The sequence below is a fragment of the Rhea pennata genome, chromosome 23 (genome assembly GCF_028389875.1).
Source record: "Rhea pennata isolate bPtePen1 chromosome 23, bPtePen1.pri, whole genome shotgun sequence".
NCBI classification, from domain to species: Eukaryota; Metazoa; Chordata; class Aves; order Rheiformes; family Rheidae; genus Rhea; species Rhea pennata.
This window is the reverse complement of record NC_084685.1, coordinates 3,029,884-3,053,996: the sequence shown is the minus strand read 5'-3', so window position 1 is coordinate 3,053,996 and position 24,113 is coordinate 3,029,884. Positions and strand designations below refer to the sequence as shown.

Genomic DNA, 24,113 nt, shown 5'->3' with positions numbered 1-24,113 from the left:
CGCGCCCCCATTGGGCAGCCCCGTCGAGTCCTCCCGCGCTGATTGGCGGAGAGCTCCAGGCTCGTCTCACTCTGCGACCTCACTTCCGGCGTGCGGATGGCGAAAGGAGAGCAGAGGCGACCCCGTGGGGCACTCTGTGCGCAGATTGGTCGCCGGAGCCGGAAGAGGCGGGAGGAAAGGGGGGCTCCAATATCGATCAATATGATTGGATCGCCGGGCGTCGCCTGCGATCACCGCGCGCTGCGGTTGGTGGAGCGCCGCGTTGCCTCGGGGAGAAGGGGGAAGCGGGAGGGAGCAAAATGGCGGCGGCGGCGCTCGCTGTGGGTGAGTAACGGCGGCGGGGGGTTGGGCGCTTGCCCGAGGAGTTAGTGTCGCATTGTAGCCGAATTCAGCTTGGATCAGGGAACGCTGTTAATTAATTGCTGTGGTCGCGGGAGGCGGTTTTCAGGTGCTAATTAAATATATCTTTTTTTTTAAGGCAGCTCTCCGGACTCAGGACACGAGCGCGGTTGCTGCGCCGCGCAGTAGCGTGCGATGAGCTGAGCCGGAGCCGAAGCCGGAGCCGGCCGGGAGGTGACGGAGCAGCGCTGCGCGTCGCTCCCAGGGCCTTTCTCGAGCGCGTCCTGCGAGGCCTGGGATGATGGAGCCGCTGCCCGAGCTCTACGCTATCTTCCAGGGAGAGGTGTGCGATGGGGCGGCGGGTTACGGCCCGTGTCCTGGGCAGCGATTGAAACTCGGCTGGTTTGTTTTGGTTGAAGTGACTGGTTGGGTCAGTGGTGGTTTGGGTAACTGTCAGCTTTATGTAGATACATGTGTATGTATATGCACATACAGATAATATATGTGTGTATGTGGTTAGTCACACCTGCTCGAGAGTTATCAAGGAGTGTTGTCTCCCACCAGCTCTGAAATTTAAAACTGAAGGAAAACATGAGAACCATTTGGCTTTTTTTTTTTTTTTTTTTTTTTTTTTTTTTTTTTCTCCTCGTGTGCATATTTTAACTGGTGATTTGAAAACAGGATTTTTACCAAGTCTCTCTCATTCAGGTATTGTATTAATTTTCTTCACAGGTTGCTACTGTAACAGAATATGGGGCATTTATAAAAATCCCAGGCTGCAGGAAACAAGGTTTGTTTCTCTTAGTTTGTTCAGACCTAGTTTAGTGCTAACTTGTTTAGGCCCTGCAGTCATCCCCAGAATGACAGATCTAGGACTTAAAATACTAGATCTTCTTTTTCTCTTTCCCCATCTTATTTATCAACTAACTTGGAAAAAGTGTTGTTAAATTAGAAAAAGGTTCTCACAAATGGTTTAAAGCATGGTGCTACATTTACATTAATATGGAAAAGACTCAGAGGATTACAAGTGTGGATTTTTTTATTTTTTGGTAATCTCAAGACATCTTAGAGAATCATTTTAAGGTACAAACAACCTATAGAAATTCTTAAAGATACATAATTTGACCAACTTATTTTAACTAGTTTGCAAACTAAATAAAGGTGAGTGAAGTGGACTTCAAATAAAAAATAAACCAGAAAAGCTGACTTAGTTTTGTTTATAGTTGTGGGAAACCTGCAAAGCAAAATGAACTAGACTTACAAAGGAGGCAATTTAAGCTGGATGTTCTGTCAAGTGCTTATATGCATACAAATAACTACTTCTCCACTCTCATCTTGAAGTGCACGCTTACTTTAGTGCCAGTTCTAATACAAGTTTTTGGATGGAAGTGTGACTACTGGAAGGGTGTCTCTTTGAGATGCAAACATGCCCTGAAATATGAGCCTAGATATCAAGGTGTGTTTCTGTATTTATCCTTCCTTGTATAATCCTGTAACCCGCATATGTCAGTTGTAAGTTTTAAAAAAAGAAAACCGAAAATCTGGCTGTATGACCTTGCAAGCACAACAAAAGATTGGGTCAGCCTGGGTTTTTTAATGATCTTGACATTGCCAGCAAAGTATTGTGCTGCTGATGCGTGAAATGTACTCTTTGTTCTCCAGTGGCTGTGTTGATTTTGGAGGACTGACAGGAATAGAGAGGTGTTAATGCCTGCTAAAATGAAAGATTTTTTTTTCCATGTGGGCACCTGGTATTTTGAGTCAGGGCCTGCTTCTCTTACAAGCTGTAGCTTAAGATCTTAAATGTAGAAAGTCCAGTTTCCATTTCTGGAGCTGGTGTCTCAATGGGCGGTAATGGGCACTAGCTCATTGCACGTAGTGCTAAATCATCCAGCCCTGGGAGTATCTGGGCACAAATGAAAATTTGGAGTGATGAATCCAGTCTGGAGGCTGTGAGAATTCTGTCTCCTTGTTGCTTGTGGCTTGATCAGATCCCATGGTTTTGCTTGCATTTGATTCATACAGAAATCCTGGATTGTTTTTGCAGTGATGGTAGTGGGAAGGGGGAATAGAGAACTATACGCACTTGGGGAGAACTGTGCTTTTCTCATAGCTTCCTCTGTCTCTTCTGACACCTGCTATCCCGCTGTATGTCACCTGTACTTAATAGCATGGAGTGAATTTGGAGCAAAGGTTGATGAGCTTTTGTCTGTTTGGAAACAAATCTGATTGATTAAACCAACTGATTCTCATCTGGATAATATGTTTGGGAAACTAGATGCTTAGTTTTGCTTAGGGAAACCTCTTAGTATGTACTCTCTAACTTCTAAAGGACAAAACTGACATTCAGTAGAGACTTCTTTTTTTTTTTCCTTCCCTTTTTTCCTCTTCCAAAAATATGTCCAGGCCTTGTTCATAAGACTCACATGTCATCCTGCCGTGTGGATAAACCCTCAGAGATAGTAGATGTTGGAGACAAAGTATGGGTGAAACTTATTGGAAAAGAGGTAACGTTAATTCTTGTTCTTTAGTGTACTAGTTTTGCAGTATACTTTATTTACACAATGCTAAAGAAACAATTAGCTATGCAGAAGTGGAGTGTTCTGGTCACTTTATCAGAGGTATTATATGTTCTGTTTTACAAACGGATGAATTGTGCTTGCCTTCAGATGAGACTTCGGAAACTGACCTTCCGTGACTTGCCACAATGCAATTCATAAATATTTAGGCTTAAAAGTGACAAAATGCTTTCTTTCCTTCTCCTGTATACCTGTCTGCAGCTCACAGCTCCATAACTGTGCAGTTGGTGGCCAGATGAGCAATTTGAGAGGATCCCAAGATGAGCACCAATACAAGCACATTCTGTTAAAAGTTATGAGGGACAGGTCCGTCCTTGGAAGGAGCTGAGGCTGTTGCTTTCAAGGAAAGATCATTGGCAGTGAATTTTGCCCAAGAGAAAATACTGATTTTTTTTTCCCCTTAAGGGGGTAGATTTTATTTTCTACACTTTTATATTGCTTTTTGGTGAAGAAAAGATGTGATGCCAGATACATCTTCTATATTTAAAGATTCCTTGGAACAGAGATGCTTGCTTTGGTGAGCCATTGAAACAATGAAAGTGGACTATACTTTTTAGGGAGGAAAGGTGGGAAGGTGTTTTTTGTGTGTGAGTTTTTAAAATTCTTTTTGCAAATGCATGTAGTTTGAAACTTGCTGCCCTCTAGAGATGAGAGGATTTTGTCGTAATTGCTTTGCGTATTTCATTTTTTTCGAATGATAATAATAAGATTGACATTAAAAATGACCTCATTTTGTGGAAGGTAAAAGAAACGGGTTGAAAATCTTTTGATGTGTATTGATATAGTATATAAAAACTATGTGAAAGATTTTACAGATCCTTTGTGACTATCTGTGGAGTGGTCTTTTTTAGGAAAAAATAAAAAAGCTTTGTAGTAATTTCTTTATTAAGCTACTATTTTCTTGATCTGAAACATAGTTTTTGGATTCCTGGCTTCTCTGCTTTAGAGGCAAAGGGCAGGAACATGTTGGGGAGGTGGACAGGAAAAGAGTTCATTGTTATGCACTTGCTTACAAGTAGGCAAAACAGAACAGATAGTAGCATTAGGGAGAATATGGAAAGTTCTAAGGACTCAACTGTGGCCTTTACTCTTGTTTCTAAAGTGATAATGTGGCGATCAAAGGCTTATTAGGATTCAGAAAAGAGTTAAGCCCCTAATACAGATGCTTATAAAGCCTTCTAACCTCATAAGAGGATGTAAGTGTGAAAGGGGATATAAAGTCTTATTTTTCAGGGTGCAAATCTGCTGAAGGTCTGGGGGAAACTCCCTTATGGGTTACTTGAGAATTACAGCAGAGTTCCTAAACATACTTGTTCTTCCGCAGCACTTTGGTTTGCTCATATTAAATGCAGCATGTTAATATGAATGGACACATAGTTTGATCTTGTTGTCTTATTTCTGATGTAGCTGCTTAACATACTCTGTTTTATTAACTAGAATACTCTAAAATGTAAATATAGATAAAATATAATAGAGCAGGATCATTTTCACATAATATCCTTACTTTAGTAGTTTCTTTCAGTGCTGACAGTTGCATTCCTTCTCAGTAGGTGACCTGGCTGATTGTATTAGTTAACATCACTGTCGTTTCCTCTTCTTGCTCCATACATGTCTCTTTCAGATGAAGGATGACAAACTGAAACTTTCCCTCTCCATGAAGGTTGTTAACCAAGGAACAGGAAAAGACCTGGACCCAAACAATGTTTCCCTTGAGTAGGTAAATCTACTGAGCAGAGTATAACAGATCAGACAGGTTGTTACTATCTTTCATTCCTGGCCTTTCTACTGTAATAATTGTTCAGAACCTTCACCCTTTGGAGGATGAGGGGTGCTCCCTGCCTCAGAGATGGACTGGTTAGATGAAAGCATGTCTAAAGGTACTCTTTTGACTATGCTGATTAAACACTGGCAGGAGCTGGTGGAAGGAGAGCTGCAGGAATTTCTAGCCCTTTGCAGCGCAGCAGGATCTTAGTTCTTGCATTTTTTGATGGCTGTGTGCTTTGTGGTGGAAGGACTGTTCATTCTAACCGTGGATTTATCTCATTTTCACATACCATGAAATCAGATATTCTCCTTAACTGCTCAGGTCTGTCAGAATTTCCTTGTGTGTCTTTTCTTGTGGTATCTCTTGTAGGTCAAGTAAAACTTGTTTGTTTTTATCCTGAGCAAGTAGTGTGTGTGTGTGTGTATATACATATATTTACCTACATAGTACAGCTGTTAATAAGCAGCTACAGTTACATCCTTTATATATTTGCCTGCTTTGGAGAGTGTTCAGTGGAGCTCAGAAAGAGAAGAAGGCATATAATGTGTGTTAACAACGTTAACATTATTCTAATGAGTAGTTGGTCAGCTCCATTCTTTGGTTTAGCTGACTAAGGGGTGCTTTTACCGCGATGCTTAAAAAAAAAAAAAAAAAAAAAAAAAAGAAAAACACAAAAACCCACAAACTCTTGTATTCAGACTGTGTGCATGTAAGTGTATGGATTTGGTGGTGAAGGTGCAATGAAAATTGGACTTTTCTTCTCCTTCCAGTCAGGATGAGAGGAAGAAGCGTACGTTCAGAGACTACACTAGTCAGAAGATCACTCTTGAAGCTGTCTTGAACACTGTGTGCAAGAAATGTGGTTGCAAAGGTATATTCATATAGGGCTGTTTTGATCTAACCTTTGTTCTGGCTAGATTGTGACCTGTAGATAGGATTGTAGTGATGCCTGCCTTGTGATTGTGCATCATTGTACAGGGATTGAATTTTACTTCTAAATGTCTTTTAAAGGACAAGTGCATTTTCTATCGCTTTTTCTCTTTTGAAGGAAGGACTTAAACGAGCTCCTTCTATTAAGACTTGCTGCTTGAAATCACATCTACTTGAACTTTCTCTAGGGAACTGTTCCACTGAGCACAGTTCTTGTCTTCCTGTGTCTGTTCTGATGCATGTTAAGCTGAGCTCTTATTCCAGTTTTGCATTTTAAGACCTAAACATTGACCTCAACTAAATCACTTGACTATGACAAGAAAGGTCAACAGAAATTAATGGTTAGCTGTTACGAACGCTGTTAGCTTGCAAGCAGCTCTCTTAAAGCTGAAAACAAGCATTTTAGATTGGTAAGACTTTTTTGCCTAGTATAGAAATGGAAAGTTGGCTTAACTGATGCCTTTGTTTTTAAGTAACTTTTGCTGACTAGCTGCAAGTTGCTCAAGTTTTTTTGTATGTGGAATTTTTACTGCACCTTGCTTGCTGTCTTAAGTTATTTGGCCACAGAGTAGTGGTTTTGCTGGAGTTGATACTAATCTGGAGAGGTTAATGAAGACAGTTTTAAAAGCAGCTGTTCTAAACACTAATATGGGTCTTTGTAGTGATAGATAACTACCTTTAAAATACTAATTTAAAGAAACCCTAAAGCTTTAAACCAAATTCTAGGTATTTGCAATCTACTTCTTAATGATGATGTCTACTCATAAAAGCCAGGCAGATGCTGTCTAAGTGCAGTTTCCACTACAACTGTTAATAGATCAGCTTTGATGTCTCCAGAGTAGAACCAAATTGAGCTGATTTCCCATGTATTTGTGGCTTTGGTCTCATTTACCAGATGTCTGTTACACCAGTTGACTCCCTTTTCCATCCACGTTTTTTGGGCTGCTTAAGCCGTTGCCCAGACATGTCTCTACTAACTTTATTGTTCAGACAAGAATGTCTTAGTTTTGCCTAATTAATCTTTCCAGAGTGACTTGTATTGCACTTGCTCTGCTGACTTGTTTAATTTGGACATGTAAAGCTGGTTGGAATGCTAGAGGAAAAAAGTGCAGTGTAGATTTTCATAGTGTGACTATTAAGTGTTGATGACAACCTTTTTGTTATCTGAAATGCAGCTTTAAAAAAAGGTCTGAGTTACTACTTTGAATGATGTTTTGCAGGTCATTTTGCTAAGGAGTGTTTCATGCAGCCTGGAGGTACTAAATATAGCCTGATTCCAGAAGAGGAGGAAGAGGAGGCAGCGACAGCAGAATATGAAAAAGATAAAAAGACCAGTCTGGCTGACAGTTCTTCAAAAAAAAGAAAAAAGGTACAAGGTGCACTTCTGCTAGCCTAGAAAAGTGGGCCACATGTGTTGTTCAGCAGAGTTGCATCTCTGATTTACTACAGTAAGGTGGGGATAAGTAGCCATTCCTGGGCTAAGAAAGAAAGTGCGGGTTCTGTAGGAATCTCTTCTGCAGACTATTTAGTAGTTCTTACTTTCTGCTTAGGTTTTTTTTTTTCTTTTTTTTTTTTAAATCTCTGGGGTGGTTTTGTACTGTAATGCACAGTTCTGTCAGGCCCTACAATGAGAAAAAAATTTTTTTTTCTTGGCATTTGTGAGGCCCTACTTAAGTTTTCTGAATTTCTGTGGCTCTTGGCAGTAACTCCGTCTTCCTTCTTTCACTGCTGTTGTCCATTCATCTTTCTTTAATCTGAACTAAATGCTCGCTGCTACCTTGATGCAGCAGATATGCTGACCCAGCCTGTGTGATTTCAACTAGGCTTATCTGCAAAAGCCAGGGTAAAATGATAGGTTGTGTTTGCACAAGGAGCTTATTGCATTTCCAGGCTCTAAAGTAGTCTTTGTCCACATGAACGTTTCAAGAGATAAGAGACCTTTTATGTCCACTGTTTGAACTCTGATTTCAAGAGCATGCTGGAACAGCACAGTGGGTATAAAAAGTAGGTGGGACTTGAATCGAAAGCAGAAGTGTGTGATGGTCAGTCTGTTTATGCAGATAGGAGTCTTCCACTTCTAGATTTAATTAGACAGACTGTTCCATCAACCCCTTCACAGCCTGAGTCCAACTTGCCGTGACACTTTCAAAGCCTGTTCCAGCCACCAGCCATTTGGTTTGTCTGAGTCCTTGGAGAGTGGTGCCAGTCAAGGAGGGTGGTGGGATTTCTAATGTCTACAAACAGGGCAAGCTGAAGAGAGGGTAAAACTTTGGCAGAGGTAGTAAGGCCTGGTCTTGCCATAATTTTGTTTCCTTGTTCCAGGAGAGGCGCAGCAGCAGCATTTACACGGTGAGAACTGACTTCTGAGGACTTAGTTCTCACTGTGTTGCCGTGGGGCTGCGTGAGTGCTAGCACTAGTTCAAGAGCGCAAACAGTGGGTACAGGGAGAGTACCCACTCTCCTGTACTCAGTCTGTTTTGACTGTCAGCCTGCATTTAAATCAATCCAGAGTGACACTGGGAACTGAAGTGTCTCTTCTAGTTGTGTTTTTCATTAGTAAGTTTTATTTATGTATTTATTTATGAGCTTTGGTGCATTCTTACCTGGAAAGAGAGGTGCGATTTGGGGAATTGTAGGTGGTGGCTGCAGCAGAGCAGAAAGGTCAAGCGTGTAGAGACTTCCCTTGTATTTGCCTCTGCCCTGTGGCATACTCATTTTTGCCTTAGTGTCAGTACAAAATTATATTAACTTTAATTTGATTCCCAATCCTCAGTTCTCATTTGCTTGGTAGAGCTCAGGATAGCTCATCCAGTAGTGAGGACTTGATCTCTCCAATTGCAGATCCTGGTACCTGATTCAGTCCTGAGTGGTGTGCTCTGCTTCCCTGAGATACAGGCTCTTACTCAAGGAATGTCTTGGACTGTGTGGCAGCATAAGAGCAGCACTCTGCAGACTGAATACGCGTATTTTTTTTTTTTTTATTATGGTCTCAGAAGCAGACAACAGAGTTATCTCTTGGATCCCAGGTTAACTATGACTCTCACCTTTCCTAAAACATCAGGCTTCTGTCTTACTGTGGAGTGGTGTGAGACCAGGCTGTTGGTAATAACCTCAGCCAGCTTGACTTCTCTTGCTTTTGGTTCTCTTCCCTCTAGGAGTAAGGGTGACTTATCTGGTAAAGGTTTGCTTTGCTTTACAGTGGAAGTAACTGTTACTTAATATAATTCTTCCTAGTAGAATTTAAGAGGTGCACAAATACTCCTTTATCTTATCAATGCCTGTCCACTGAGGGTAGGGATTCCCTGTGGAGTCTTACCCTGCTGAGACTACAGGATATGTGGGTCACTTCCCTGAATTTGTTACTAGCTTTTTCATCTGTGGATTAACAGCCTTCCTTTAAATGTTGCTTGTTGCTTTGATCTCCTCCCTTCTCAAAGAGGAGATCAAAGGTTTTCAAATGTTTTCCAGTGCTGGAAAATAAAACTGAGCTTTTTGGAGACAGGATGTGGGATCCTCAAAATGAAGAGCTTCCTTGTTGTCTCAGGTTCCTGCTGTGATCTTGTCTGGGAGCCACTATGTGCTTTCCTGCATGCCTGGAACCCCAAAGGGATTTACACAATCAAAATAGCTCCATCTGCTTAGTAACAATTGCTTCGCTGACCAGACCCTGTCCAATGTTTGTAGCATAAAAGTAGAGCTTGCAATTTTTAAATGAATACATAGCTGTTCCCTATCTACCAAGCATCCATTTAATGACACAGCAGTAGTACTAACCTTCCTGGCTGCTCATTGTCAGTATATTTTTTTTTCTCTTTTTGTTGACCTGATACTTTGCAGTCTGTTTGGTGCTCTCCCTGGTACTCTTTGCTTTTTTTTAATCATAACTTGTAAGACTCTCAGAAAAAGTAGTCCTTCTGTTATTAACTTCAGACCCACGGATGGTTTTTAGACCACCTGAATCATGACCAAGGTAGAACTGAAGAACTCAGTGTTCTCACTTTTCTTCTACCTGAGCCCTGCAGCATTTACTGGAGAAAAGACAGCTGAATGCTTCAGCTCTCAGTACTGACTTAGTCTTCTGATGTGAACTTGGGCACAAGTTTTTCCTGGTTACAGATCACCTTAATATTCACATGAGAGCATTGTCCTGTCTCCTGTCGACCCTGAGAAAATAAATAACTTGGAGAAGCTCGGGTGCTGCTGTCACAGAGCTATGCGGAAGTACCAGAATGCATCTGCAGATGCATTGCTGACAGCTGCTCAAGCATGTTGCTGCATCCCTTTCACTTTTCTTCTCTTTGGGTCACAGGGTGAAGGAACTGCTATGGGAACACTGCACTTTGCCTATACTGAGCTTGTATAGGAGGGAGGCATGCTGAGACAAAATAAACCCTACTGATTCTTCTCCTTGTCTGTCTTTAAAGAAAAGGTCTACTGTTCTGAACACGAGGAGTAACCTCCTTTCATTTTACACAACTGTCCCATCTTCTGCTCAAATGCGTTGATTAATTTATCCCTGGTGTAGTTTTGTGAAGGTTATTGGAGTTGCATGGTAAATATGACCTGTAACTGCTTTTCTGCAGAGGTTGCCACTGTTTCTCTTGTCAAGTGAAAGATGTCCTTGAAGTCTTACTGCAGATATTGTCTCCTCACTTAAAACCACACCTTCTTAAATGGTTGTTTGTTCAGTGACCTGTAGTTCATCAAGCCTTAGTCTATCCTAGTTCCTAGCCTAGTACTTGTTTTACTAGTTCTTAAATAGCATTAGCTTAAAGCATAGCTGCTCAACCATGTTCACTCTCCTCAAATATATGCTGTTCTTTTATTGGCATTTTCCATGCTTTTCTAAATTACCCTATATTTACGTAAATGGCCATATGCTAGATTCTTCTCATCAGACTAATTCTAACTAGTTCTTAAACAAGGGATATCATTATATCCTTTACATGATAAATCTTGTTTGAAATTAGACTGTTGTGGTAAAAGTTCCCTTTATTTTAAGAATATAAAAACCTAGCAGGTATGCTGGCACCTTTTTTGGAGATGCAGAAATCCTGGAAATCCATTCTAACTTTTTGCAAGGGCAGACACAAACTCTCAGAATAAGACCATAATTGTACAGAGGGTTTGGTGAAAGAATATTTAAACTTCTTGGAGAGTTCTGGACACTCCCCTCTTATCTCAAAATCAAATACCTTTAGAAAGAATGAACTATCGTAACATTCTTAAAACATAGCCCCAAGCAGCTCTTCTTACAAAGAACAGGAAACAGAACTTTTTGTGCTAGTATGGTCCATTCCTAGCACCAGCCTTTTCAGAATATCTAGAATAATATGAAAGCCAGCTCTTTTGGGCTCTGGCTCAGTCTGTTCCTCTTCTGTTTGCCAACACAAGTCTTTCATATGAGCGATTTCAAGACAAGTTGGTTCCATTTTCTAGCGTTATAATTTTTGCATGAATTGGACAAGACAGATACAGAACCGTAACATGAAAGCTTCTGTATTTCTTGGCTTTCTCTGAGCATCTTTACGTTTGGAGTTTGTTTGGACAAAATCTTATTACTTATACAAGCCCAGTGTTGGCAGTAAAGGGCAAATGCCTGGGTGTGGCTTTAAAACAAAGCTGAGCTTAGCCTGATCTTCATCCATCATTAGGGATCAATTCTGGAGACTAGTTTGCAACGAGGGTGCGGCAAGGCTTTGCTGCTGTAGCTGAGGGCAAAGATTGGGCCTTAACTTTGGCACTGGTGTCTCTGATGCATAAACCAGGGAAACACTCCCCTCTTGCACAATCGTGGTAAGCTCAAGGATCAGTTCGGTGTGGTTAGTAACCAGTAGGGCACAGGAAGGCAGTTCAGTGCTTATCATCCAGTACCAGGATGCTGGGTTTAAAGAAATTGGTAGTCCAATAGAAAGCTATTACTTGCAATGGTTTCAGAGCACTGCTAGCTTGTGGTACAGAAGATGTTGAACACTTCTGTAACTTCTTTACTCCCTGCAATGTTTGCAGTCTAGACTTCTCTAATGTCCAGTGTTGCCCAGTTGTGTGCTTTTGCTGTGGTGTTTGCATTAACAATCTGGAAGCATTTGTTTTGCAGTGGTCTGAATGGTTCAGCTGTTAAGATAGGACTGTCCTAAAAAGGAGACTGTCGTTCCGAAGGGGTGGATGTGACATCCTGTCTTGTGTTCAGCCTTCACATGCTGAGAAGTTTTCCCAAGCTCTGGAATGAAATTCTGTTTTAAGGTCTTGTCAGACTTTCTCAGCATGTGCACAGACTGGAAAACCTTGAGAAAATTCTCCTGCTGCATCCTTTTCTCTAAAAGATTTAACTCTTTACCATCTTCTAAAGCCTATCGTGACTTGCTTCTGCCCTTAACCTATGGGTAAAGGATTTTGTGATGACTTTAATGTTGTCTCACAGAAAAATCTAGACTTTGGCAAATCTTGAAAGATATCAGTTATCGTAGAACCTAAAGAGAACCCAGGCTTCTCTTTGTGGATGTCTGTATCCTTGCTGTAGCATTGCTCAGATTCACCTCTGCTAATTCTCGCTTAACTTGAGCATCTTGCAGAACGTTACCAGAATTCATGTGCTATCATGCTCTGTTCTTACCTGTGTGTATGCAGAGGTTATTCTGTGCTCTCAGCGTTGAAGCACTGCATTTTCCAGAGCAATTTTGTGAGAATTTGCCGTTTAGGGGAAGTTTAAGCGAAGCATTGGAGTGCTACCAGCAACTTAGTAAAATACCTTGTGCCTTCCCTATTAATGCCTGTCTAAATTAGAGCATGGGTTTCAACGTTGTCACCTGCCTTGGTGAGCTACTTGAGCTAAAAGCACCTTCAAGCCTACAGCAAACAAAACAGTCAAGAGTGTAAAGTGCGTTATTGCAGGGAATTTTTCCCTCTTTGACTGATTTTTCATACAGTGTACAGTAGGTACTTCTGGCTTTCCTTGCTTACAGGTAAGTGCTAGTTTCTTAGCTTGCAGTCCAGTGGGTGAATAAGCACATGCTGCCTTTCTTGTGCTTCCTTGTGTAAAGAGAGAGTTTTCTTTGGACCAATTATCAGCCAGGGTTGCTGTTTTTTTTTTTTTTTTTTGTTTTGTTTTTTTTTAACCTGGGTAGAGTGGGTGTGGAGCAAGCCTCGGGCAGCACCTGCAGGCATCCGAGGGAGGTGAAGTGACTCAGTGTGGCCCTCAAAATTGTCAGTGCTGGGTTTGCACCTTGCAGCTCCCATGCATAGCCCCGTGCTGTGTCTGGCTGTGTTGGAACAGGTGGAAATATTTTTCCAAAATGGGCTGTTCTCATTTTTGTGCAGGTATCTCTTAGACATCTACTGCCAGTCGCTATTGTTCCCCTTGCGTAACCGTGCAATTGTTTTCTCTCCTTGGCTTAGTTGTTCTCCTAGGTTGGCTGTGAGCATATAGCAGCTGATCAAGGAGGGAGGCCTCTCTGAGGACTCGTTTTTGTCTGAAGCCCTGTGATTTGTACAACTGAGCCTTGCTGCTCCTTCTTGTTTCTTCCCCAAATGAATGTGTGGCACTAGCAGACTATCACATCAGGGGTGATTTACAGCAAGGCTGTTCTAGTAAAGCTCTGTGAGCCCAAGGATGGCCCTGAGATTGCTTGGGACTCTCTGGGCAAAGCTAAGAAGCCAAGCTGTTGGCTTGGGGATTCCAGACTTCTCCCATTACATGGAAGAGTGTAAGTGATGTTTTATATGACGAACATTGAAAGTGTTATTTTTGGGGACTGTCATTAGACTGCTATCCATCTCTGACTGTAGGGCTCCCTAAGGCCTCTCCACAGCTGTGCTCTGACCAAGCCATCTTTTAACTTGTTTAAATTGGCTGGGAGCAGGAGGAAGGAAAGGGAGAACGTGGCTGTGTGTCCGGCTCACCTCTGCCTGGGCCAGCAACACACTGAATGAATGCCCTGGACTTCTCCCACCCACTGGCAGAGGCTCAGCAAACTCATTACAGTTGCCGAACGGAGAGCTCACCTCCCTGGAGGTGGTGAGCGTGGGAGGCAGCGCCCAGCTATGCCAGTGGTCACAGCTCCCTGTTTGCACTCCCCTTGGAACCCGTTTTCACAAGTTTGCATTCGTCCCCAGTTATGATACTAACTGTGCCCTCTCCCCTGCTGAACTGTGGGGATTGCTGGGCCTGGGCAGTGCACAAAGAATGCAGCATCTGTTACTGTAGCAGGGTGACATAAGTCTAAATGAAATGCATCCAGCAAAAGATAGTGGGGGGGGGGGGGGGAAGGAGCTGGGCCACAACTGGGAAAAATCTTAATGTAGGACAGTTAACATTAGTACATGTATTATTAGGACCTGGCTGCACAGTTCAATTATGGAAGAAAATAGGATGCTGTTTTGCAGCAGATTTTGGAAAGACTGTGCTCAGCTTTACAAGCATACCAGTTCCAGAGCAGTTAATACATGTATCCTTCAGGAATGCGTAGTTCACTTTAAGTAAAAATGCCAGTATATGGTTTAGTCAAAGCAGCAAGATTTGCTTGCTGGGTTACATTCCTTGCTGGTAGTATCTACGCCTCTCACGGGCAATTGCGCTGGCTTGGTTTGTCTTACTGGCCCATCTCCACTTCAGGAAACCCTGTTTTGCTGCTTTCTTATGCTGTCTTTGTGTCCTTGAACTATGATGAAAATTCACGATACCCACTTGCACAGGATGGTCTGTTTTTAATGTTGATACAACTACAGAAGAAATCAGTGGGTCCCTTACTGCTGTTGACAATCTTGATGTGCTTTACAAAATATTACAATTACTTAGTGTTTATAGACCTACTCATCCGAATGCTGTTTTCACTTACTTTCCAGGATCTTGTGGGTGTTGGAGAACACCATCTCATTTTTCTTCAGGAAGTTCTTTCTTTTTCAAAGTATCTTCCTAAAATATACCCCCTAAAACCTTTATGTCTTGTTCTAAGAGTTGGTTAATATAATAATTTTGTGAATATTTGGGGAACTAGAAAGGCGAGTTGAACTGGCATCCGACTCGTTTGCTTATTCTCCACAAAAGCAAGCCAACCAGCTGGTGCCTTCTGATCCACCTGTTTTCCTGTTTAATCTAAAATCCTGGAGTCAGAGATCCATCATTCCACTGCTTTTGCAAGTGGAAGTGAGCATGCTGCCAGCACAGGCAAATTGGATCCTCCTCCTCATTACTGTTGTCTAATTAAATATATACAAATCGCTACCCTGTGTCATAAGATAGCCTGTCTACTTTAGGATTGTCTGCGTGACACGATTTCGGGGGAAGGCGCGCTGCAGTACTGATTGTAGGGCAGTCTGCTTTGTATGAGGCCTCAGAATTGAGGGTTTTTATCCCTTTCAAAAGTCTTTACAATATTTATTCCAACACCAACTATTCTTATTCTGCATGTAAATGTCAGGTCCCTCTTGAACTCTGTAGCTTTTGCCTCGGGGCTTTTGCAGAAATAAAGTACAGAGAGCTCGTTAATGCCTGCGGCTTCTGCCTGTGTGCGGTGCAGAAACGGTGGGAAGCCGCAAGAGCGGGAGGATACGTATGATTTGTTTGGAGGCTGCGCAAGGAGAGCGCAGCTACTGCTTGCTAAAGGGCACTTTCCCCATCCGGGTGGAGAGAAGCTTTGAATTTAAAGAAATAGGTTTAGGCCCTTGTGGTGTCAGATGCAGCCCGTCCTAGCTGTGCTGGGGGCTGTGGTGTGGTAAGGACCCCTTGTGTTTCCATGCTGGGAGGTGAGTGGGGCGTAGCAGAGCAGTCAGCTTGCCTTCTTCAGTAGACCTAAGGTACATAATGGTGGCATTTTAGACTCCTAAACTGCTTCCTTGGCTGGCATTTCTGGGATTTTTGGCTGGGCTTGAGCTTTCCTGCAAGGAGAACGGCGCATTGTCAGTAGTGCTTCAATGAATTAGCATTAATTTCCTGTGACTCTGCGCTGATGTTCTGGGGAAGCAGGGGGAGGTGATACTGAATACCAACTGCTATTTTAGAAACCTATTTTGTTGGCAAAAGGCCTCATCCTGCCAATATTATTAAAAAGAATATTGTTAAATAACTGAGAAAGCCCTGATTCTGGAGGGATTGCATGGACTCTCCTATGATGATGTGAGTAACAGTTCTGAGGCTTGGGTTTACATTTTCTACCCTCTTTACCATCTCTACTGATAGTTGTTACATTGTGCCTCGTGGTTGTGGTCTAACATCGCTGGTTAAGTCTGAGTAGCTGGGGCAGAAGCTATGTCCGTGTCAGAGAGAAGGCTCAGCTCTCCGTCGCAGCTTTGAAGGCACCTGTTACAGAAAGTGGCTCGATGCCCTGGTGAGCACAAGTGGCAGTTTTCCAATAAACAAGCCCTGCACATTTCTTTTCATTCAATAGGAGAAGAAGAAGAAAAAGAAACACAAGAGTAAGCAGTCTTCCGAGTCTGACTCTGACAGCTCTGACTCTGACAGCGATGGGGCTCAGCCAGCCAGTAAGAAGGCCAAACATTCAGGGAAAGCCAGCAAGGCTCAGAAGAAGAAGAAAAAAAAGAAGCATAAGAAAAAGCACAAGGAGTGAGTGAGCAAGCAGAGGCAAAGGGGTACTGACATTGTGAATCCCTGGAAAATACTGTTGGGAGAGCAGAACTGAATCAATGCGTTCCTTGTTCCAAGGACAAGGTGTTTCCTTCTAAAACTAATACTCAGCCTGTTTGAGATTTTGACCTTGATACTAGTTGTCCACTGTCACCTTAGACACAGGCTGCCACTTTCTCCCACCAGTGGGCATGCCTGAAAAATAGGCTAATGACAACAGTTCATCAGTACCTCTCCCGTCCCATAGCCTTGTGTTTTGCTGGGTGAGCCGCCGGTGCTGCGCGCGACTCCCTCGGACAGCGTTAGCCTGCTGTAAGGAGCATGCATGACATCAGCCCCTGCCCCTGGTTGCCTGTAAAAGGTGGAGCTCTGCTGCCTGGCCACGCTTTCCCCCACCAATCCCTGCAGAGAGCTCGAGGGGGAGTTGTTGCTGGACCCTGCAGCAAGGCTATGTCTTCCTTACAGCTCTGTACTCACCAGTCACTGCTCTGCAGCTCGGGCTTGCTCCACATATGATTTGTTAGATCAGTGTAACTATGCGGTAACTGAATCGCAGCCCAGTACTGTCATCTCAGAAGAGCTCCAAGAAAGGACAGCTGATATCTGTGCTGTTGCCTGTTTCTTTTCCCAGCATAAGGCAGTATTATAACTGCCTCCATGCTAGAGGGGCTTCATTCATGGTAACTGTGTGGAGCCATTTGGCTTCGGTATAGAAACCCTCCCTCTGTTTCATTCGTTTTGTCTGTAAACATTTGGAGTGGGAGACTCAGTAGCAACTCAGTGAGTGGAGATATTTTAAGTAAACATTGTGTAGTGTGTTTGCTGGCTTTGTAAATGATGGAAAATAAATTTATCAAATCTCTGTTGAACTTTGTACTGCATTTCTTTTTCTTCTGTGTACCCTGCGCTTCGTCTTGGGTGGTAAAACAAAGGCATACCTGCTTGAGAGTGGATGAGAGTTGCATTAGAGTTTTTTGAAAGCCTACTTATGACAGGGAGGAGAAAATGCTTGTGTAGGAGCCCTGGTTGCTTTGTAGAGGTTTTCTGTGGTGTGGAGCTGGTGAGGTGACCCCCTAAAAGAAGCCTGTTAGAGCAGAAGGCAAGGCTTATGGTGTGTTTTGGTAACAAGGTAAAGTAGTGACTGAAGTATAAATCTTTTAATTAGACTCAAAGGTATCTGGGGAAGGAATTGGAGAGAGTCAAGCAGTCCTGTGCTGCAGTTCATATCTGGGCTGGTCTCTGTAGACCCTGGTGACCACAGAGGAAATCTGAAGGGAGCAATTCATCCCTTCTTTGAGGAGCTGTTTAAAAACAGGCTGGCTGAGTCACTTGTATTGCTTTTGTCTTCACTGACTCTAAAGGGAAGTGAGAGCGACAGGGTTTGCATGCTGATCACATCTGTGGCTTTTCTCACTGTCAAGGTAATAGGAGGTTTCAACTATCCTGTAGAGGCAGGCTGGCCCCTGTCCATGCACTTCAGTAAAAGCAGGCAATTTCCAGTGTCGTTCACCCCCCTATGAGCCTATCGCGGCAGGATTGGGCCTCTTCTGGGCTGAGCAGGGCAGATTTGAGCCCTAGATTGAACGCCACCGCTTCCCCACGGCACTGTCTCCCTTTGGGCAGGCTCCTTTCCCAAACCTGGATGCGATGTGCTCTTGACCTTGGTTTCTTGGCTGCTTTGCTGTCAGGCGTAACATCAGATGATGCTTTGGCAGATAGCGGCTGGTCTGGATTCGTGGTGGAAAGATTGCTTTTGCTGGAGTGGTGCGTGCTTGTATCCCGAGTGATTTATAGCAGAGCTGCCACTGTAGTAAACTAATATTCCCCCCCTGAGGGGGGAGGGGGCGGAAAAAGCCAAGCTGAGTGTCCATCTGTCACTGCTGTGGCTGCATCCTGCTGAGGTTGGTAGGTGGGCTTAGCCGAAACCCTGAATCCACAGAGTCAGTGGCCAAACAGCTGGTTCACTGATACAATTTAGGGGCTAGAAAACCTGTAGTGACCCGCGCCCCTCTTCCAGAATCGGCGGGCGTGTGGTTACAGGCTCTACCTGCTGCTGAAAGGCCTGGTCCTGCCCCTTGCTGCGGGCAGGCGGGAGCGCGGGTGCAGTCTGGGTGCTCGGCTCCATGTGCCGGCTCGTGGGTCGGCTCCCTGGGGAATCGGGCCGCGGAGCGGATCGGTTGGCGGGTGGGCCAGCCTTTCTGCTCTCTCTGTCAACGGAGGTGTGGCGAAGGAAAGGGGACTCGGTTAACCTTGCCTCTCCTTGTGCTTTTCCCTGACCTTCAGCGGCTCCGAGAACCAGCCGAGACAGGCCTGCTGGCCTCGCCGGCGTTTTAATCCCCTTGCTGCCTGGGGGCTGCTCTGAGCGGGCCACGACGCGTGCCATGGCATGTGCCACGGCCCAGGAAGCGCTGGTGTAGGTGGCCTCCTTGCCTGAACCTTTGCAAGGCCCCTGGCAGAAAGCGCTGCCATGGAGAAAGATGAGGTGGCTTGGGGGGGGGGGGGGGGCCTCCTGGAGAGACGGCCCCGGGCTGCCAGAGCTCTCCGTGCCTGGGAGCCCCGCTCCGCAGCAGCGGGAATGCTGCGGGACGGGTCCCACCGAGCCGGGAAGACAGAGACCACCGCCGGTGCGGTTCAGGAGGGACGCGGGAGCGATGTGATGAACCAAATCCCGCAACGCTCTCCAGGCTGAAGATTCCCTTTCCCCGGATTCCCTCCGACACCACGCGTGTGTCAAAGAGCCTTTTTCCAAGCAAGCCACTCGCAGAGCTGTAACAACGTTGGGTTTATTATTTTCCCATACGGGATCTTCTGTTATTTTTTTAAAAAAAAAGGAGGAAAAAAATAAAAACACAAAGTAACAGCCCAAACCCCCAACCGCCCCCCCACGAGACAACGGGGATCAGGGCGGCAGACGGCTCCGCAGCGGGTTCGGAGGGCTCCGACGTCAACGCGGGTCGCAGACGAACCGCAGCCGAGGGGAGGCCAGAGGCAACTCGGTGGTGAGTTCGGCACCGGCTGGCGGGCAGGGAGCTGGTGCCGGCCCCTACGCCGCCCTCTCGTAGGTCCGGGTGGAGACCACGCTGCCCAGGGTGAGGGTCTAGGAGGCAGGAGGACAGGAGGGTGAGGGGGGATGGAAAAAAAAAAAAAAAAAAAAAAAAAAAGCCGAGCTGGCTGGTTAGGGGGTTCGGCCAGCGCCGATCACGGGTTCGCCGTGATCCTGCTGCCGGCTGCAGCTCTAAAAAAAGAAAAAAAAAAAAAAAAACCCACCAACAGTTTGGATCCGCTCACCAGAATTAACTTCCCGTCTCTCAGCTCCCGCACTAGCGACGTCTCCTTTCCTTCCCACTTCTGCACGTGGACGAGTTTGCCTCCTTCCAGCTTGACCACAGACTGCGGGGAGAGATCAAAGCTCACCCTGACACCCCATAGGAGGCGGGGAAAAAAAAAAAAAAAAAAAAAAAAAAAAAAAAAAAAAAAAAAAAAGAGGGGGGAAAAGAAAAGAAAAAAGGCTCCGGCCTTGGTTTCTCTCCACTTCCAGCTCTCCCCGGGGAGCTCCGGCAGCAGCGGCGCCTTGGAAAGGGTCGGCCGGCGGCCGAGGGTGCCGATAACCCGGCCGCGGGCCCGGCGGCGGTGACCCTGCCCTCATCCTGCTCCGGGGCCGGGACGTCCCGCTCCCTCCCCGCGCTCTTCCGAAGGCGGAGAGGGATCCGCGCGGGCTGCCCGACGGGCCGAGCGGCGCAAGGAGCCCGCTGCCGGCCCGCTGTTTGCACAGCCCCGCTGTTGACTCAGGCCCGCCAAGGTTAGCGCGGCGGCCGGCTCGGCCGAACGGCGCGAGCCCCGGGGTCGGGCGAGGACGCGCCGCGCCGCTCCTGCCCGCTGCCGGGCCCCAGGATGCTATTCCCCCCACCCCAGTTGTCCCCAAATTATTTCGGTCTCCAGCTGCCTCCAGCCCCTGCAGCGTCTCTCCCTGCCCCAAACCCTCCCCAGCGCCCGAGGCTTTGGGGCTTCCTAAGGGTCATGTTCCCTGCCCATCTCAGATGCCTCCATGGCGCAGGTCTCCCCACAGCTGAAGTCTCCCCGTTGCTTGGTGCCCCCCCAGCTCAGGTGTCCATATCTGCCATGGCTCAGGCAGCCCCACACTTTGGGTCTTCCTAAGTCTCGTTTCCTACCCTGGCTCAGATGCCTCCATGGTGCAGGTCTCCCCATAACTTGGGTTTCCCCATGGCTTGGGGCTCCCCACAGCCTGGGTGCCCCCTTGGCTTGGTGCCCTCATGCTGCAGGGATGCCAACAGCTCAGGTGCCCTCGTGGCTCGGGTGCCACCCGCAGCTGGGGCCCCACATGGCCTGGGTGCCCTCAAAGCACAGGTCTCCCATGGCTCATACCCTCCCGTGGTTTGAGTCTTCCCAAGGCTTGTTTCTCCCCCCCCAGGCTCGGTTGCCCCCCAACAGCTGCCCCTGTTCACCCTCTCTGGCCGCCTGCCGAGGGGCGTTTGAAGGGCACGGCCCCGGCCCCCGGGGAGCCGCCCGCCGCCCTTCGCCCGTCCCTGCCGCACGCCGCATGCCAAGGTGGTTTTAACATAGTTTCCACCAGCCCCAGCGGTCTGGCTGGGCTCAACCGCCGTCACGAGACGGGGCGGGCAGCCCCCCGGCGCGGCGCCGACCGCGGCCGCGCGCGGGACCGGCCTCCCCCGGCGAGAGGGCTGGCGGGGACGGGGGCCCCCGCTCGCACCGCGGCGGGACGGACGCGTGGCCGCCCGTCCGCTCGGCGCCGTCACCTCGCTCGCCCTCGGGCCACCGCAGCGGCTCCGACCCCGGCTCTGCCGAAGGCTCCCGCCGGGTGACGGCACCCGGCTCGGGGGCTGCCCAGCCCACCCGTGCCAGGTGGGGACACCTCCACGCCGGCAGGTCCTTGGACCCTTTCCCTGCACTCAACCACCTTCTGCATGGCCAACGGGGTTTTATTATTATTATTATTATTTTTTTTTTTTTACCGCCGGCAGAGCTGCTCCGCTGCGGCTCTGCCCAAGCCGCGAGCTCGTGTTGCAACCCGACGAGCCCGTCCGCACCGGGCCGGGGCCGCCGGCACCCGCGCGCGTGGCATGTTTAATGGAGCGTGGGACCCTGCGGCCACCCAGGGCCAGGAGGGGAAAGTTCTCTGCAAAAAAACATCTTTACTAGGAGAAAGTCATGGCGGCGGTGGCGGGGGGGGGGGGGGGGGGGGGAGGGGAGGGGAGAGGATCGCTCCGGGGTGCAGGGGGAAAGAGGCCAAATAAAAGGAAGTTTAACTCCTTCCTTGACCTCTTTCGTGCTGCAGAAGCATTTCCCCTCCCATGAGCATGCACGGGAGAAATAGCCCAACTTGGCTCTTTGCCCCCCCCCCCCCCCCAGCAAACAAGCGAGGAAGAAGGCGGCTCTGGCAAGCAACCGTGCAGAAACTCTTCTCCCAAAGAAGATTCCTCCCCCCCACTCGCCAACCTCTGCCCTGAATTAAACAGGAATCAGCCAAACGGGGCGGCCGAGCCGCTCCATCCCTCCTCGCTCACCCCGCACAAAGGGGACGGGTCTGCTCAAGCCAAAGCTGCCCAAGATGCCGTCTTAGGGCAAAGAGGCTCAAGCCCAGCCCTTGTGACCCTCTGCCCGCAGGGACGCCTTGCACAACCATGACGGGGGGCAAAATTTGCCTTCGCTCGGCCACATCCCCTCCGTTTCTCTTGAGCAAGCCTCTGTCCCGCGCCGGGCAGCGGGCGATTGCCTGTTTTTGCTCTTGCACAACCTTCCCAGCAGCTCCGTGACCAGGGGCTGCCCAACTTCCCCGGCCGGTAGATCCCCCGGGGGCTGTTACAGCAAGTCCAACACCTTGTGACAGCTTTTCTGTTAAGTCTGGCTGCAAATCGAGGGGGAAGAGGTGGTTTGCTGAGAAGCTAAAGCAGAGCACCAGGCCCCGAGGGCAAGCAGATTTTAACAGCTTCAAGGAGACAGACCCAAAGCCTGAGGATTCAAGCCCTGAACTGCTGCAGGGATGTGGCCATGCCCTGATAAAAGGATGTTTGCTGGAGAGCAGATGCTCTCTGAGGGACCTTGAAGGCCTTCTCCAAGCACCTCGACTGCTCCTGGCCCTGTGGCTTGGCTCACCTTGACATGCCTGTCGTCAGCAGTGGTCTCATCAAACTCCTCGTCCAGCTTGAAGCTGATCTCCGAGTTCTTGAAGGTGCTCTGGGTCTTCACGGTGATCTTGTCGCCGGCCACCTCGATGATGGTGGTGGGTTTGGTGAGGCCCGCCACCTGCCTCGTGGCGAAGCCCACGCCTGCAGGGCGGCAAGCGGGCGGTGAGGCCACGCGCCCCGAGGGGCCGGCGAGCGCCCGTCCCCGCCGCCACCCCTCAGCCCTCCCTCCCTCCCGGCGGCTCCCGGTGCCCGGATGGCAGCGGACAAGGTGGCCTGGAAACACCGGGATCGCTCAGGGCCAGATCCTGCACCTGGGAACACATCCTCCAGCCACGACCCAGCTTTCAGGGGCTGGGCAGGATCCGAGGCTGGTGGCGTCCCCTGCCCTGGAGCCACAGCCGGCGCCGGCATGAGGCTGCAGGATGCGGGGCGAGGAGGAGGGATGAAGGCTGGAGGAGAGCAGCAGCACGGCGCTCGCTCATTCCTTCCAGCTCTGCAGTCCTCTCCCTCCACCCTATCATCCTCAGCACAAAATGGGGGAAAAGAGGGGAAAAAAAAAAAAAAAAAAAAAAGCTGTTCCCACCCACTGGTTTCTGGGAACGCCTGGGGCCCCATGTCCCTGCGCAGGGAGCGGTGGGATGGGCAGCCAGGCCCTGGACAGACAGACAGCCCGACCCTCTTCCCCAGCCCACCCAGGGCAAGGCAGCCGTCTCCTGCCCCTCGCCCGCTTTCCCAGCACCGCGGACCTCATGCGGCTCCGGACAAGTGCCGGGCAGCAGGGCTGGAGGTGGCAGAGACCCTCCCCCCCGCCGCCCCATCCTCCACCTGCGCCGCAGCGGCTGCCACCGCGCCCCGATGCGGAGCCGCCGCCGCTTCGCCCACCGCCAGCTCCGCGCCCGCGATGCCCATGCAAAGCCGCGTTTCCTTTACTTTTCTAATTTTTTTTCCTGCATTTTTCTTCCTCTCCTCCCCCCCCAGCATTTTTTTTTCTCCTCTCCTTGCATTTTCTTTAAGCCCATTCAAAACAGAGGTGCCCCCCCTCCTTCCCCCCCCCCCAGCTTGCAGGCGCCGCAGCGCTAAAAGCCCTTTGTGTGATCGTAGCTGCTCAGGAGGTGAAATATAAAAGAGAGGAGGGGGAAAAAATTAACAGCAATAATAATTAAAAAAATCAATAAAAATAATAAATAATAAAATAAAACAATAAAACAACAGCAATAAAATAATAATAATGATGATAATAAAACACGCGATCTCACGGCTTAACCGCGCCGGCCGCGCGCTCCCGGCGGGGCCGGGCACGGCGCAGGAGCCGCGGCCACCTCCGCGCCCCGCGCAGCGCCGCGCTCACCCAGCGCCTTCATATATTCATCGAAATTGGCCGAATCCACCAGCTTCCAGGTGCCCACGAAGGCTTCCACCATGGCGAGCGAGTGCGGGAGCGGGAGCGGGAGGGAGCCGAGCGCCGAGCCGCACGGGGCTGCGCCGGCCGCCGCCGCCGCCTTAAATACCGGCGCCGTCACATGGTCGCGGCGCGCAAGGCTGCGCGCAAGGTTGCGCGGGGCGCAGCCCGCGGCTCGCTGCCAGCGCGGCGGCGCCGCCCGCGTGGGGCGACTGAAGCGCGGCGCAGGAGAGCTCGCGTGGGTGCGGGGCGACGCGGGGGCGGGGGGTCGCGGCCCCGCTGCGGGGTGGGGGGGAGGGAGCGGGGGGTGCGCGGGGAGGGGGGGTGCGCGTGGGATCCCGGCGGTGCGTGCCGGGGG

At 48.3% G+C, this 24,113-nt stretch overlaps 2 protein-coding genes across 4 annotated transcripts; one reads left to right on the top strand and one right to left on the bottom strand.

Annotated features, from left to right (window-relative positions):
- Window positions 1-275: 275 nt before the first annotated feature.
- On the top strand, window positions 276-17,061 carry ZCCHC17 (zinc finger CCHC-type containing 17). Of its 2 annotated transcripts, none has more exons than XM_062593909.1 (8): window positions 276-324; window positions 479-682; window positions 1,072-1,129; window positions 2,746-2,846; window positions 4,540-4,631; window positions 5,454-5,554; window positions 6,834-6,982; window positions 15,996-17,061. In XM_062593909.1, exons 2-8 carry the CDS (start codon window positions 638-640, stop codon window positions 16,173-16,175), a joined length of 726 nt encoding a protein of 241 aa, XP_062449893.1. In that variant the 5' UTR covers window positions 276-324; window positions 479-637; the 3' UTR covers window positions 16,176-17,061. The 2 variants fall into 2 exon arrangements, with proteins under 2 accessions (XP_062449893.1, XP_062449894.1); XM_062593910.1 differs by having other exon boundaries at window positions 300-324; window positions 483-682.
- Window positions 17,062-18,959: 1,898 nt separating this feature from the next.
- On the bottom strand, window positions 18,960-23,849 carry FABP3 (fatty acid binding protein 3). Of its 2 annotated transcripts, XM_062594117.1 has the most exons (4): window positions 23,705-23,843; window positions 22,325-22,497; window positions 19,481-19,582; window positions 18,960-19,289 (listed from the first exon to the last, which is right to left on the bottom strand). In XM_062594117.1, exons 1-4 carry the CDS (start codon window positions 23,775-23,777, stop codon window positions 19,236-19,238), a joined length of 402 nt encoding a protein of 133 aa, XP_062450101.1. In that variant the 5' UTR covers window positions 23,778-23,843; the 3' UTR covers window positions 18,960-19,235. The 2 variants fall into 2 exon arrangements, with proteins under 2 accessions (XP_062450101.1, XP_062450100.1); XM_062594116.1 differs by lacking the exons at window positions 18,960-19,289; window positions 19,481-19,582 and adding an exon at window positions 21,130-21,347 and having other exon boundaries at window positions 23,705-23,849.
- Window positions 23,850-24,113: the final 264 nt, after the last annotated feature.